General features: G+C 43.0%; 1 protein-coding gene across 1 annotated transcript in view; it reads left to right on the top strand.

The window, feature by feature from the left end:
- PATJ (PATJ crumbs cell polarity complex component) overlaps window positions 1–16,169 on the top strand; it is a 367,443-nt gene that overhangs the window by 284,438 nt on the left and 66,836 nt on the right. Inside the window, exons 32-35 of the mRNA XM_049774382.1 lie at window positions 130–204; window positions 5,606–5,695; window positions 6,446–6,563; window positions 14,173–14,306. Coding sequence (XP_049630339.1) covers window positions 130–204; window positions 5,606–5,695; window positions 6,446–6,563; window positions 14,173–14,306 — 417 coding nt within the window. The remainder of the gene's footprint in view (window positions 1–129; window positions 205–5,605; window positions 5,696–6,445; window positions 6,564–14,172; window positions 14,307–16,169) is intronic.

The raw sequence follows: 16,169 nt of genomic DNA, 5'->3' as shown, positions 1-16,169 counted from the left end.
TGGATCACTAGTTTGTAGCCAAATGACCTCTGCTAAGTGGTGCAAGAGATACTCGGAGCCAAGCAGGGAGCTGAGGAGCCACACCCCACCCCTGTGCCACTAACTACAGCCTCTTCTTGTACGTTTCAGGAGGATGCCTCCCCGGTGGCAGGACAAGGAGTGCTGGCTGACCCACGAAGGACCCCTGAGTGCACAGCAGACCATGTATGTAACACACTTGAGGGGTTCACTCAACTTAGGAGAGGTGCCTTAGTAAATGCTGGTCCAAAGCAAAAGAGGAGGTTGCAATGGCATCAGATCCTTCATGAGCTGGCAGGAAGTGATGGAGAAGTCAACCTACAACCAGATTGCCAATTCTGTGCACAGTGTTGAAAATACCTTTCATCCATCTCCTCTTAGCACAGAGCCAGAAGTAGCCCCTAAGTCTTGTTGTGTATGTCTACCTCCTGCCCACCTACCCCACTTAGCCACACCTAGTGAGACCCAGATTTTACTCCTAGCTCTGTATTCACTCCTCGTAGGGTTCAGAGGACCATTTGGGGTGCTGGGAATCAAGCTTGAGTTGGCCACATGCAAAATAAATGTCCTCGTCTCTGTACTGTCACTCCAGCCACAGTACTATCTAAAGGGTTCTCCTTTGGAAAAAGTGGCTCTAACCCTTTTGTGGTGCTACGGAAGAGAAGGGAACTTTCGCTTCATCTGGAAAAGAACTTCTGAGTAGATGAGCCGTTCCAAAATGGAACTAACTTCATTTTACGAGTATGGAATTTTCCATCCCAAAGAGTTTCCATCACAAGCCAGCCTATGAAGCTGTAATTAAAGATCATAAAAATAGGGAACTGGGAGATGATTTCGTGGGCACATGCTTTGCATGCTGGAAACCTGAATTTCATCCTTGGCACCACAGGGTCTTCCAAACACCAAGCCAGAAGTGGCCCCAAACCACAAACAAAGTGTGAGTCAAAACCAAGAAATAATATAGGACATAAAAAAGCATTTAAACCTAATATTATGGACTGGAGCAATAGTACAGCAGGTAAGGTACTTACCCTACAAGTGGCCAACCTGGGCTCAATCCCTGGCACTGTATATGATCCCCTGAGCACTCTAGGAGTGATTCTTGAGCACTGAGCCAGGAGTAAACCCTTAGTACATTTGAGTGTAGCCCCAAAACAAGAAGAAACAAAAATGATTAGGATTAATGTCCTAAGGTGTTGTTGGTTGTGATAGGTTTATTATGTACTTTTTCCATTTTTTAATTTTTTTGTTATCTTTTATTTATTATTATAGTCCAGCAGGATTTCAGGGAGTGAAATTGTTTGTTTCAAAGGAAAGGATAAAAGCCAGGGCCCCCTATGGTGAAGCATACACTAGGCCACTGTGCCCCATCCCCTCTGTGCATTTCTCTCTGTTCTGTATAGCAACCTTGCAAGAAACAGATATTGCTGCTGATTTAGAGATGATCAAATTTAAGAAATTCATTGATTTACTTGTACATATAGTGCCCATGAGTGGTGGCAATCCTAGCAAGAATGCTTTCTTTTAATAATGTTTTATTTCTAATTTTCAGCATAAAGAGTTGGAGTAGAAAATCTTTGTCAGAAACACTGATAAGTGTAACTTAGATACAGTCACAGAGGTTTTATAGTTCTCAGATTTCTCTCTGTTGGTCTCTTAGAAATCCACTCACCCTGGGGTAAGGATCCATGGTTTAATTTTAAGCACTGTGTCAGTTTACACGCCACACACACACACACACCTTTCTTGCACTCTACACCCATTTGTGCCAATTTATTTGGTCTAGGAGAGAGGTCCAGAATTTATAAATTGCAGAAGCTCCCTATTATTTTCTATAAAAAAGACAGTTTGGAGCTTCTGATCTAGTTGAGTTGGAAGACTTACAAAGGGCTTTTCCAACTCTCCCTTTCTAATATAGTATCATCTAAGCTTGGCAAACCCAAGCTTTCAGATCCTTCATGTGTAAAAGTTTGATTTTGTGCCAAGGAACAAGTCATAGAAACAAACATTTATCACCACTCCAACTGGAGGTCTGCCTTGGAGCAAAAATGCAGATCAGAAGAAGAGCACCTATCTTGTTTGTAGGAGATCCAGGGTACAAGTGCGTGCACACACACACACACACACACACACACACACACACACCACACCACACCACACCACGCCACACACACCCACCACTTGTATACTCACACCGCACACACAAGCTCTGGCTCTTAATATCAATTTGATCATTTCACTTAGTTTCTAGAGCTATTGCCTCATTTTTTGACCGACCCTCAATCCAGCATCAGATGGGCCCCCAGTGTGCTCAATGAGATGAGGCTCTATGGAGCCAGTTAAAGTGAACCATTATACTCCACTATTATGAAATTCTAGTCTCTGCCCTTCAGTGCTTTCCTACTTTCAAATTCACGTGATTTTTCTCTAAGACACCACTGCAGCTGGCATTCAGCTTTGTTACAGGCATTCTGTCTTTAGACAAAATGAAAATCAGATAGACATGCTGGATGGGTTAAAAAGATGAGGTTCAGTTGTTGCCAGAAGATTCTCTTGAATGTCACCATCTGGATGAGGTCAGATAGAGGATATGGTGTCTCTGGGTCCTGGGCCCAACTTCCCTTTCTCTGATTACTTTTTTGTTCTTATTTGGTTTTTTTCTCCTTGGCAACGGGCTAAGCATTGCCCCTATGCCCTGCTTTGGGACTAAAATGGATGCTGCGATTATTACTATCCTGTTGGCTTTCTATCTAGGGAGAAAGGAGTGCAGGTCCTCATCCTTAATAGAATGACCTGACAAGTGAGTAGCTCTTATCTTTTGTATCCAGGGACCTGGATTTAGTCTACTGTGGATATAGGTAGCTTTCAGTCTGGTGGGAAATGTGATTCTTAGACCATGAAATACTTTTTACTTGTTTGCTTCTTTGTTTGGGAGTCACACCCAATGATGCTCAGGTGTTAACTCCTGGCTCTGAGCTCAGAAATCACTCCAGGTGGTGCTCAGGACATCATAAGGGATGTCAGGAATAAAACCCAGGTCACTGCATGCAAGGAAAGTGTCCTGACCACTGTGCTATCTCTCCAGCCCTCTATTAGATATTTTGATGTTTGGGGTGGATATTGAAGTAGTTGTCCACTTTTTTATTCATATATTTACTTTTTCTCTCTTCTTTTTTCTTCTTCCTTTTTGCACTCTGTCATGTTTTTTATCTCAAGACCATGGCAATTATGTGGTGCATATCTTTATTGCTCTGTCATGTTTTTTATCTCAAGACCATGGCAATTATGTGGTGCATATCTTTATTGCTGCAGTGCTCACTGGATATCTTATTTGATACTTCTTTTTGAACTGTTATGGTGTTTCATCTTCTTTTTTCCCCTTCGTCTCTCAAACTGAGGATGAGAGCCTTTAGAAGGACTCTGCCCATTGTCGGCATAGTTAATTTTTACCCCATTTTATTACTTTTTTCTTTCTCAAACCAAACCACATAACTTGAACTATCTAGTCCTGCCTCCCAATTAGAGGCACCAAGGTACCAAGACCAAACAGTTATAAGATCACTAAGTAATAAACTAGACACAGAGGGGACCACTCATTCTAGCAGCCCCTGGGGTGAGGGTGGAGGATATGAAAGGCAGGATGGGAACGGTGGTGAAGGGAGGACAATTCAGTGATGGGAATTCCCCTGATTCAATGTTAATATGTACCTGGAATATTACTGTGAACAATATGTAAGCCACTATGATTAAAATAAAAATTATATTAAAAAATTGATATTTTGATTGTCCCATTGTTCCATTTTCCAGGCAACCTCCTTTATTTTGGTCATCTTTCAAATTCTCTTATTTGTTTTTTATTATTAGGGGGTCACACCAAGTAGGTAATTGGGGGTTCATGGGAATGCAGCCCAGGGGTTTGCTCTACATGTGCCCCACCACTTGAGTTATGTATCTGGCCCTCCTTAAAATCACTGAAGTGGTGGGCCCAGAGAGATAGCACAGTGGCGTTTGCCTTGCAAGCAGCCGATCCAGGACCAAAGGTGGTTGGTTCAAATCCTGGTGTCCCATATGGTCACCTGTGCCTGCCAGTAGCTATTTCTGAGCAGACAGCCAGGAGTAACCCCTGAGCACCGCCGGGTGTGGCCCAAAAACCAAAAATAAATAAATAAATAAATAAATAAATAAATAAATAAATAAATAAATAAATAAATAAAATCACTGAAGTGGGACTGTAGTGATAGCACAGCAGTGGTGCATTTGCCTTGCACACAGCCAACCCAGGATGGATTTGGGTTCTATCCCCAGCATCCCCTATGGTCTCCCAAGCCTGTCAGGAGTGATTTCTGAGCACAGAGCCAGGAATAACACCTGAGTGATACCAGAGCCCAAAAAGCAAAACATAAATAAATAAAAAATAAAGATAAAAATTATTGAAATGATGTCTTTAAATAATCCATTTTGGAGCAAGAGTCATACACAGAATATTGGAGACAGCTCCTGGCACAGCCAGGGGTCACTTCTAGCAGTGCTTGAGAAATTATCTGAACCAAGGAACGTAGGAATCAAGACCAGAAGCCCACTAGCAGACAAAGCGTGAAGGTGTGCTCCATCCCTTTGAGCTATACTCCTTGCCTTAGAATAAGTTGGGTTTTTTGTTTGAGGGGAGTAGGGAGTGCACATATGGTGATGCAAAGGAAATATTCCTGGCTCTGTGCTCACCTGGTGTGCTGAGGGCCCCATATGTAGCACGAAGATTTCAACTAGGGTTCGCCACCTGCAAGCCAAGTGCCTTAACATCCTGCACTATCTTTCTGGCTTGATGACTACATATTCTTAAAAAAAAAAGTTTACAGTCATTATAAAATGATAGTGATGGAAAAACTACCAGGGGGTAAAGAACAACTAATAAATCACTGCCTCTCAGCAATTGGATCTCCACATTAGACATATAGTATTCTTCAATCACAGGCATTTAGTCCCTCCCCACCCAACTTCCTCTCATTAGCTGTATGATTTCAAATGTGTCACTTGACATTTGTGTGTCTTGATTTCTTTCCTTGGAAAAGGAATGTCGCCTAATTCTCAAGGCTCTCTTCATGATTAACATGAATTCAGGAGTAGAAAAGCAGTTTTGAGAACCAGAAAGTGACACAGAGCCCTTCAATGGTGGTATTGGGTGAGCAGTTACAAATGGCACAGTGCCTGGTACAGAGGTGCAGCCCCCCTTTGCTGCATTTACACCCTGCATTTACCCAAAACAAAGGCATTCTTTTTTCCAACATCCTCTTTCCTTTTCACTTATCCTTTTGAAAGTCCACCTAGATCTCACTGGACCCTCCCCAACCTGGTTGAATTTGTACTGGGAGAATAAAAAAAGGTTTTCATTTGGGTTTGGCACAAGGAAAAAGATCACAAGACAAGAAACCAACCTGACTCCATGATTCTCTCCTGATGGCTTGGTTTATTGATTCTTCACGGCTACCCTACATCAGACCTGGGGTTGAAAATATGGTGCGAGGGGTGATTTCACACCTTTGAGTCTCGAGGTGCCATTATTTTAGGGCAGTTACCTTCATCCTGTTTCTAGACTCCAGGGACAGCCCGTTGCCTCACTGCTTCCACCAGAATCTTCCAGCTTGGCCTAGGTTCCCTGGCTAACTACAGATCCAGAAGGCAGGTCAGGCCATTACCTATTCTTTGTAACTGCCTGCTAAACCAGCATGACGTCCTTTGGGGTTTTTGTTATTGTTTGTTTTCTTTTGTTTTGTTTTTCTGGTTCTGATATTCATTGGAGGCATCAGCCACAAACATCCCAAATGACAAGTTCATTCTCCAAAGCTCGCCCAACAAAGATCTTCGCTGAACTGTAAATTCATTTTCTACTCTTAAATTTCCATCTCTTGCGTCCATTTGTCATCACATGGTCATTCTTCAAATATTCCACAGAGGCCCTCCTATGTTCCAGGCATGGGAAACCCATAGTGAATGAATTGGGGAGTCTTGGCTGAGTAAAATGCAGTTCCTGTATCTGGCATGCAGTAGGCTGTTTGAGGTCCCTTTCTACTCCTCATGATGTTTACTCCACCACCTAAAGTATCGCTGGGTAGAGTGAATGTGTCGGGAAGAGGTGGACAGTGGCGTGTGCTCAGAAAATCTGAGCATAGGCCACTTGCATGGTGGGTAAATTTGCAGATGGGTAAATTTCACATTGATCCATTCTCCCTGAAGCATCTTAGGGGCTGAGTAGAGAAGCAGGGTACCAGGATCCAAAGCACACCCATCTCCTCTCATCACCCCTCCACTCTCATTTCTCCAGGACATCTCTGGAGTGTGCCATCATTTTGGTTACAAGATGCCAAATTGTAACATGTCCTCTTACTTCCTTTTCCCTCTTGAACATTGATCTAATTCTCCTTCTTTTTTGCAGGCTGTCAGCCAGATGAAACAGCAAAAGTATTCTGCAAAGGTCTCCTTCAATCCACAAGAGATCCCTTTAGCACCAAGTTCATCATATCCATCACCAGATGCAGAACTCACAGGCTATGGTATGGTTCTTCCTCTGATCAGTACTGGACAGAGTCATTCATTATACCTGAGATAAGCTGGGATCCTGATGTCCTGAGCAAGAGCCCTGGCCCTAGAGTCAGGAACCTTCGACTTGTACCCCCTCTCTCTATCTTCTTGGTTTGGGGACCAGGGAAGGCCTTTGACTTTCTCTACCATTCTGCTCACCTCTGTTATTAGAATTTGCTTTTGTATTTTGGACTTGGGGGACAGAGAAAGGAATAAGATGAAGGAGTGCTCAGGGCTTACTCCTGGCTCTGCATTCAGGGATTGCTACTGGCAAACTTGGAGGATCCTATGAAATGCCAAGGATCAAACTGAGGTTGGGGAAAGTGCACCCTACTGACTCTACACTCAGGGATCAATCCTCATGGTGCTTGGGGTACCATATAAGGTTCCAGGGATCAAACCCAGGTTGTCTGCATGTAGGACAAGAGCCCCACCTGGTATATTATTACTCCCCCCGCTCCATTGCCTATTGCTTATTGAAAAGAAAACTATTATATCAAAAGAAGCCCTCAGGAAACGCTTCTGGTGCTGAGGCATACAAATCACTCTCAAAAATCTTATTGATCCAAATTGTTAGCCTTGCCTATGTTGATATAAGCTATTCGAGGATTTAATTTTCAGTGTTCAAAGAAATTGGTATTTATGTTCTCCTGAACTCCTGACTTGAATTATGCTGACTAGCAATTGAAAAGAGAGCTTCAAAGTGAATAATGAGTTTTTTCATTTCCTTTCATGGGTATGTTTTTGTTGGTAGTAGTGGTAGTTGGTTTTTTTCCATAACTTAAAACATCATGTTTCTGAAGATAAAACATACCCCTGAGTGATCTTAGCAGGACTGGCCTCCTTTTTGGTAATTGGCTCTTTTCTCCTTTTACATAAATATTCACTTATAGGAAAAGTAGCAAGCAGCTATTACAAAGAATCATGGAGCTTTCACTATAGTTCTTGCTAAATGTGATCAGTACACTATGACTCGTGGGGTCAAATTTAGCCCAAAAGTCGTTTGTGGGGTTTTTATCAGGGGGCACACAATGCTCATAGTTTACTCCTAACTCTGCTCAAGCATCACTCCTGGAGGCTCAAGGACTATACGGGAAGCTGATTGAACCTTGGTGGGGCACTTATAAGGCAAGCACCTTACCCATTGTACTATTTTTTTCTAGCCTCCAGAAACTATTTTTGTAGCACCTATCAGCTGAGAAAGGTTTTCACATTTTGAAGACTGAACAAAATCAGAACTTTATTTTAGAAAATTCAAATTTTAGTGTCCATTAATAAAATTTAGTCAGAGTACTTGTTTATATATTATACATAGTTACTTTTACTTTATCTGGGTTTTTTTTGTTTGTTTATTTGTTTTGTTTTGGTGTCTATGTGGTGGTTGGGGGGGGGGGCTACTGCTAGGTCTGTGCTCAGGGATCACTCATAGAAGTGCTTGGGGCTTGATACCAAGCCTCCTATATTAAAAACAACAACAACAACAACAAAAATGATCTTAGCTCTTTGTCCCATCTCTCCAGTCCATAGTGATAGATTTTAAGTAGTTCTTGTAGACAGACTGTCAGACACAAAATATTTACTCTTTACCCTTTTGCTGATTCCAATCAGGCAGAGAATTCAGTGGGCTGAAGATCAGGCTTTGCATGTAGGAAACATGGGTTTTATCCCTGATAGGGAAAACTCTATGGAGGTTCCTATCACCGAACCAGGAGTAGCCACTGAGCAGCTGGGTGTGGCTCAGAAATCAAAATCTTGACATTAGTCACTGGCAGATCCCAAAGTAGAATTTCAATAAGTTCCTGGATATCACATTTTTAAGGCCTCAATTATGGAGATTGATTGTCCCACAGTTTAATCTGATCATTTGCTATTCTTTTTTTTTTTTTTTTTTTTATCATTTGCTATTCTACTTTGTCAAAGCTTTAGGGGAAAACTGAACGAGGATGTGGTGTGGATCCTCAAAGAGAAGCTCACGCCCTGGTGCAGGAATGAAACACCACCTTCAGGGTCTGCCACAAGGTGTTCTCTCTTTTCTTCAGAGGCAGGAAGAGTCATTTCCAAAACATTCACTTCTTTAAAAAATCCAAGAAACTGGAGCCATAACACAGCAGTAGGGTGTTTGCCTTGCACATAACCAACCCAGGACAGTCCCGGGATCAGTCTCAGGCATCCCATCTGATCCGCCAAGCCTATCAGGAGCAATTTCCGAGTGTAAAGCTAGAAGTAAATCCTGAGTACCACCAGGTGTGGCCCAAAAACCAAAACAAAATAAAAAAAAAAAATCCAGGAAATAATGCCACTGTTGTATGCTCGTTTTTTATTGTATATTCAGGGGAAGTGACATATAAAGTACAAAACACTTGCAAGACTCAGGAACTGGAGCACATGCTTGGGAATAACAAAACCCCAGGTTCAGTCCCTAGTCGCACACACCCCTTCCCAGAATGAGCAGGTATAGCCCCAGTGGCCTCAATACCACAGATTTATCTGCGTCCAACCACCACCTCCCCCTTCAAAAAGAACTAGCGAGAAATTAAGGTCACAACCTCACATTCTGATACATGTGAGTAGTACCAGGGATCAAATTTGAAGCCTCACAATGAGAAGCATATATACTCTCCCATTGAGCCACATCCCCCAAAACTCAGGGCATTTATTTTTTCATTTTGGGGGCACGCTCAGCAGCGCTCAGGGGTTACTCATGGTTCTGTGCTCAGAAATCACTTCTGCAAGGCTTGGGGGACTATATGGGACGTCAGGGATTGAACCCTGGTCGTCTGCATACAAGGCAAACTCCCTACCTGCTGTGCTATCACTCTGGCTCTATCAGGACATTTTCTTTTTTTTCTTTTTTTTTTTTTTTTTTTTTTTTTTTTTTGGTTTTTGGGCCACACCCGGCAGCACTCAGGGGTTACTCCAGGCTGTCTGCTCAGAAATAGCTCCTGGCAGGCACGGGGGACCATATGGGACACCGGGATTCAAACCAACCACCTTTGGTCCTGGATCGGCTGCTTGCAAGGCAAACACCGCTGTGCTATCTCTTCGGGCCCAGGACATTTTCTTATCACAACCATACCCAACAGAGGTGACATATCAGAGATGGGATGGCAGGCTATGCCAAGGATCATAGTCTCCTACCAGTTACGCCCTTGCCCCAGCTCTTGGCATAAGTTTTCTCATCACTGTTGATGTGGCCCCTAAGTTAACTGAGAGGCTATTAGATGAACAAATTGCACATGGATAGAGCCAGCCATGGTAGGGATGTTGCCAGCGGCCACCCCTGAACTAAGCACCACCATATGCTCATTGAGTTCTCCCCTCTGGGGGAAAGAGCCTCTCTCACAGCCTGAAGTACTGGATGCTCCTTCCAACTCAACCTTCCACCCATTTCATCACTGACCCCATGACATAATGATGACGAGTTGGAATGGGGCCACTCACAGCCAGGTTCCCACATGTCCTTCCTTCACCAAGCATTGGCCAACATTTCCTGGAAAGATCCATAGAGGAAAGACTGAAGGTGCCCAGTCCATCTGGTCTCCTCAGCAGTGTGACTGTGTATATAGCATGATGGCAGTCACAGGCCAGACGGATGTGAATCCATGTGTCTTCCAACACAGCTTTATGTAGCAACAGCAAATTTGAATTTCATGTGCTAGTCACATATTTCTTTACCATATATATATATATGTGTGTGTGTGTGTGTGTGTGTATATATATATATATATATATATATATATATGCAATAGAAAAAGGTGGGAGTTAGACATAATACAAAGGTTAAGGTGCTTACCTTGCAAGCCTCCAACCCCAATTTGATCTCTAGCACCACATAGGATCCCTCCAGGTCTGCTAGGAGTGTGAAAATAAAGGAGGAACATGAGGAGGAAGATTGTTATTTATCTTTGTTTTTTTTTTTTTTTTTGGTTTTTGGGCCACACCCGGTAATGCTCAGGGGTTACTCCTGGCTATGCGCTCAGAAGTCGCTCCTGGCTTGGGGGACCATATGGGACGCCGGGGGAATCGAACCGCGGTCCCTCCGAGGCTAGCGCAGGCAAGGCAGGCACCTTACCTTTAGCGCCACCGCCCGGCCCCTTATCTTTGTTTTTTAATTATGTTAATTATATAAAGAATCATGATTTGCAAAGTTATTGATAGTTGAGTTCTAGGGATATAATATATCAACATTAATCCCACCAGCAGAGTCAATGACTATTTTTTATGGTTAAGCTAAGGGAAACAAGCCAGGTTTGGATGTTCTGACTATCTGCTTCTCTTGCCTCTTCATTGTAAATTTTTCTTTACAATGCTCTAGAGTAGACTGGAGAGCTCCATGGAAAAATCCGGCCTTACAGCAATGCCTGTTTGTTTTTGAGAGCTGTATTAATTCCTAGCATCCCATCACATAAGGAAATGCCTATTTGGAACTTGGAAGATGAGTATCTCTGAAGCAGAAGCCTTCCTAAATGTACTCTTCACCTGCCTTGAAAGAGCACTTCCCACCTGACTTTTTCCTTTTTCTTTTTTTTTTTTCCTTCAACCTTTTGCAAACATGAAAACCCACTGGCCTTATCTGCCCACCCACCTCCTCTGAGCTGATCACTTGACCTTTGTTCTGGAGCTGCAGCCACCAAGAGGTGGTGCCCTGAGCTATCAGCCCTTCACTAAGGTCACAGTGTAAGAACCAGTGCTCAGTATGGTCCAACTTGGGCCCCAACAAGAGGGTGTTCTCTGGAGACCATTATATGATGTTATATGACTCTCCTAAAACTAACATGTTCAATATTTTCATTTTTCAAAGTTAGAGTCAGTTATCTAGAAAATGTGAGTTTTCTCAGCAAATGGTTATTATTATGCATCCTAGTCAATTTCATCTTTTTTTTGTTTTGTTTTGTTTTGTTTTTTTTGTTTTTGGGCCACACCCGGCGATGCTCAGGGGTTACTCCTGACTGTCTGCTCAGAAATAGCTCCTGGCAGACCATATGGGACATCGGGATTCGAACCAACCACCTTTGGTTCTGCATCGGCTGCTTGCAAGGCAAACGCCGCTGTGCTATCTCTCCGGGCCCCCAATTTCATCTTATTTAGCCCACCTCTGGCCTCTGGATTTTAAAGTAACCCTGTCATAAAACAATGATTTGTTTGTTTTCTTGTGGGTGGTACAAAGACTCAAATCCAGGACTTTATATGTACAAGACACGCTCCCTACCACTGAACCTGCTCCTGAAACTATGAATTTTTTTCTTTAATTTTTGAGTCACATGAAACTGTGCTCAGATCAGTACATAATTAGGCAAGCATCTTACCTGTTTATTATCTTTCCGGCCTTTTTTTTTTTTTTTTTTTGTGGTTTTTGGGTCACACCCGGCAGTGCTCAGGGGTTATTCCTGGCTCCAGGCTCAGAAATTGCTCCTGGCAGGCATGGGGGACCATATGGGGTGCCGGGATTCGAACCGATGATCTCCTGCATGAAAGGCAAATGCCTTACCTCCATGCTATCTCTCCGGCCCCCTTTCCAGCCTTTTTGTATATTTGCTTGTTTAATTTATTTATAAGGATGCCTCCTCAGTGATGCTGGGAATCCCCAAGACTATACTCAGAAGAATTAGAGAAACAGAGAAACATATGGGGCTGAGCTCTGACTCTTTGTGACATTTCTTCTGCTTCAGAACTAAGCCTTTAAGACCAAAGAGGTAGTACAGTGGTTAAGGCATTTTCTTTGCATATGGCTGACCCTGTTCAATCCCCAGCATCCCATATGGTTCTCTGAATACCGCTGAGTGACCTCTAAGCAGACAGCTAGACATAAAACCTGTGAACTGCTGGGTATGGTCTAGAAACAAAACAAACCAAATATGGAAAATCTTTGCAAAACAATAAGTTTTCTGGTTCTGAACCCAGTATTTAATTCTTGAGTGGTGTATTTTTAACCTCCTCCACTTTTACGAGGTATATATTTAGAGACCAATTTTGGGGTAATTATTTCAGTTACATCATATTTTATTGATTAAGTCCTTTAGTTCAATTCATATCATATGCTCTCATTGAAAACACTTAAGCACTATTCATTAGCGTTTTATAACTCCAACTCAGAATCTTCTGTCTTAGCAGTCTTTCTTCTCATTATAATCTAAGCCTGCGGGTATTTAATTATCTTAAAGGCTTCCAGGCCAGTTTTCACTGGGGTAATTTTATTATTAAAACAATTTCAGGGCCTGAGCATTTGTACAAAGGATAAAGCATTTGTCTTGCATCCCACTGACCCTGGTTTGATCCCTGGCATGTGGTTCCTTCAAGCACAAACAGGCATCACTGCCAAGCATCTCTGGGTGTTGCCCAGATCACCATTATTACCCCCAAAATTTATTTTTAGGATTTCATATATGACTGCAGTAAATCTTTTGTTTGTTTGTTTGGGGGCTACACCCGGCAGCGCTTCAGAGGTTACTCCTGGTTCTGTGCTCAGAAAATGCTCCTGGCAAGCTCAGGGGCCATATGGGATACCTAGAATCAAACTCAGGTCTGTCCTGGATCAGCTGCATGCATGGCAAATGCCCTACCACTGTGCTATCTCTCCAGCCCCTGCAGTAGATGCTTTGAAAGGAGAAGCATCACTGATTTGTTTTCCTTTGTTTTGTTTTGTTTCGGTGTTGTGCTCAGAGCTCTGTGCTCAAGGATCATTTCTAGCAGGACTTGGGGAGTACCCTGTGGAATGCCAGGCATTGAGAACTTAAGTAGACTACCTGCAAGACGAGTGACCTAAAGTGTATGGGACTCAGGAGCCAAGAGGTCTCAGGAGCATTGAGTGGAAAAAAAAAATGGTCAGACCTGTGGGGACAGAGAGATAGCATGGAGGTAGGGCATTTGCCTTGTATGCAGAAGGATGATGGTTTGAATCCTATATGGTCCCCTGAGCCTGCTAAGAGCGATTTCTGAGCACTGTCAGGTATGACCCAAAAACCAAAAAAAAAAAAAAAAAAAAAAAAAAAAAAGATCAGACCTAAATACCCAACCCAAAATCAATCAATGACAATAGAATCAAGAGACCCAAACTATAACAAGCTAAACACAAAAGGACCTATTTCATTGGTAGACCGGGGGGCGAAGGATGGAGGTATGGGATGCATTCAGGGAGCTATGGTAGAGGAAGGTCAACACTAGTGGTGGGAATGGCCCTAATTCACTGTCATTATGTGTCCAAAATACAACTGTGAAAGACTAGGGGCTGAAGCAATAACACAGCAGTAGGGCATTTGCCTTGCACAAAGCCAACCTGGTTGGACCTGCTTTGATTCCCAGCATCCCATTTGGTCCCTGAGCATCCCAGGTGTGACCCAAAAACAAAAACAAACAAACAAAAAAAATCAACTGTGAAAAACCTGTAATTCACATTGGTCTCAATAAAAAATAAAAGACAAGCGACCTACCCACTGTCCTATCTCTCCAGGCCCGATGAACAGGCAGTGATGGCTTGTCTTCTTTCCTGGTCCCTAAATGGAGGGTGTGTGTAAATATTACATGCAGCCCCCCCACACACACACACACCCATCTACAACTCACATGCTTTTCTTTCTTCCCCAGGCAGTTTCCAGGCTCCTCTTTCGGTTGACCCCGCCACGTGTCCAATCATCCCTGGCCAGGAAATGATTATAGAAATATCCAAGGGGCAGTCAGGACTTGGTCTCAGCATCGTGGGAGGAAAAGACACACCCTTGGTAAGTTCTAGAAATGTCACATGGTTCTGGAGCAGATGGTTTAGCCTATACTGGAGACTTGGACTATTCATGGTGTGAGGATCCATTGCTGGAACAGGATATACACACTGTCTCTCCACTGGCCTGGTCAGAATTTCTTGGGGATCTTCTCTGAGTTAAAAATAGCATTTGTTGCAAATGCCCCAGAGACCCACAATATCACACAACATTTCAGAAGAGTATTCAATGATTTCGGATGGTGCCCATCCCTGAGAGTATAAAATGAAGAGAGTGAGTACAATAGAAAGGCCCATGCCATGCTTGCAGCCCATCAGGCTAGATCCCCCAGCCCTGCGTCTAGGCCCCAACATCACCAAGGGCTGTTCCTAAGCTCAGAGCCAGGAATACCTCCTGAGCACTGCTGAGTATGACCCAAATTCTGGCCCATTAATAATAATGAGTCTTACCCCTTGGACTCATCATCATTGTTTCATGGAGTGTGGGATGAAAGTGGTCACGTCCCTTTCTCCAACTCTGTTTAAGCTTTGCTTCATTCTTAACAACATTCATGTCCACTCACAACTTTTTTTAATACTTGGAATTCGAGAATTTTAATTTCTTCTTGGTTGATGGAGCTTTCATTATCCAGTGCATATAACCAGTAAAGGTCACATTTGGGGGGGGGGGGCTTTGACTTACTCAAAAACCACATCAAAAGCCAGATTGATAGTACAGCAGGTAGGGTGTTTGCTATACAACAACAGACCTGGGTTTGATTCCTGGCACCCTATAGGGTCCCCCCAGCACTACCAGAAGTGATCCCTAAGCGCAGACCCAGGAGTAAACTTTGAGCACTGATGGTATGGCCCAAAAAGAACAAACAAACAAACAAACAAAAAATAACCATACATTATACAAAGTAAAATTGATACAAAGTGGGCCCGGAGAGATAGCACAGCGGTGTTTGCCTTGCAAGCAGCCAATCCAGGACCAAAGGTGGTTGGTTCAAATCCCGGTGTCCCATATGGTCCCCCGTACCTGCCAGGAGCTATTTCCTAGCAGACAGCCAGGAGTAACCCCTGAGCACTGCCGGGTGTGGCCCAAAAACCAAAAAAAAAAAAAAAATTGATACAAAGTATAAGATAAATTTTACATTGTGAGATCACCCCACATACTGTGTTTCCACCCCCAAGAGGATGAGTCTAATGAAGGTAGGGTAGCAGCAAAGAATTAATAAACCAAGCCAGTCAGGAAAGAGTCCTGGAGCCAATTTACTTTTCAGCCTTCTGGTGTCTCTCCGAGCACACCAAGCCAAACTGCTCTTTCTTATTTTTTTTAATAAATAAAATTTATTTACTTACATATTTATTGGTTGGTTAGTTTGGGGGCCACACCCGGCGATGTTCAGTGGCTACTGCTGGCTCTTGACTCAGAAATCACTTCCGGCAAGCTCAGGAGTCATATGGGATGCCAGAAATCAAACTGGGTCTATCTCCGGTGGCTGCATGCAAGGCAAAATGCCTTACTGCTGTGCTATCTCTGGCCCAAACTTCTCTTTCTTTATTAAAAAAAAAATCCCAATTCACCAGGAGGGGGAATGTTGAGGAAGAGAACGTACTATCCAGGTGGGATTTTACATACCAAAGAAGTTTAAAGGAAAGAGGAAGATGGGGGAATGCCTTTGATTTGGGTTAATAGCTGAGCTGGCTATTATTTTATACAAAGGATATAAATTGATCCTGGGTTTTAGGTTTTTTTTTTTTTAGATCACATAAAACTTTAGCAAGAAACAAAATACTTTGCTAAAGATTTGTGTCTCGGGGCCGGAGAGATAGCATGGAGGTAAGGCGCTTGCCTTTCATGCAGAAGGTCATCGGTCGAATC

The sequence above is a fragment of the Suncus etruscus genome, chromosome 6 (assembly GCF_024139225.1).
Source record: "Suncus etruscus isolate mSunEtr1 chromosome 6, mSunEtr1.pri.cur, whole genome shotgun sequence".
NCBI classification, from domain to species: Eukaryota; Metazoa; Chordata; class Mammalia; order Eulipotyphla; family Soricidae; genus Suncus; species Suncus etruscus.
The sequence above is the reverse complement of the archived record's forward strand: the minus strand, read 5'-3'. Positions and strand labels throughout refer to the sequence as shown.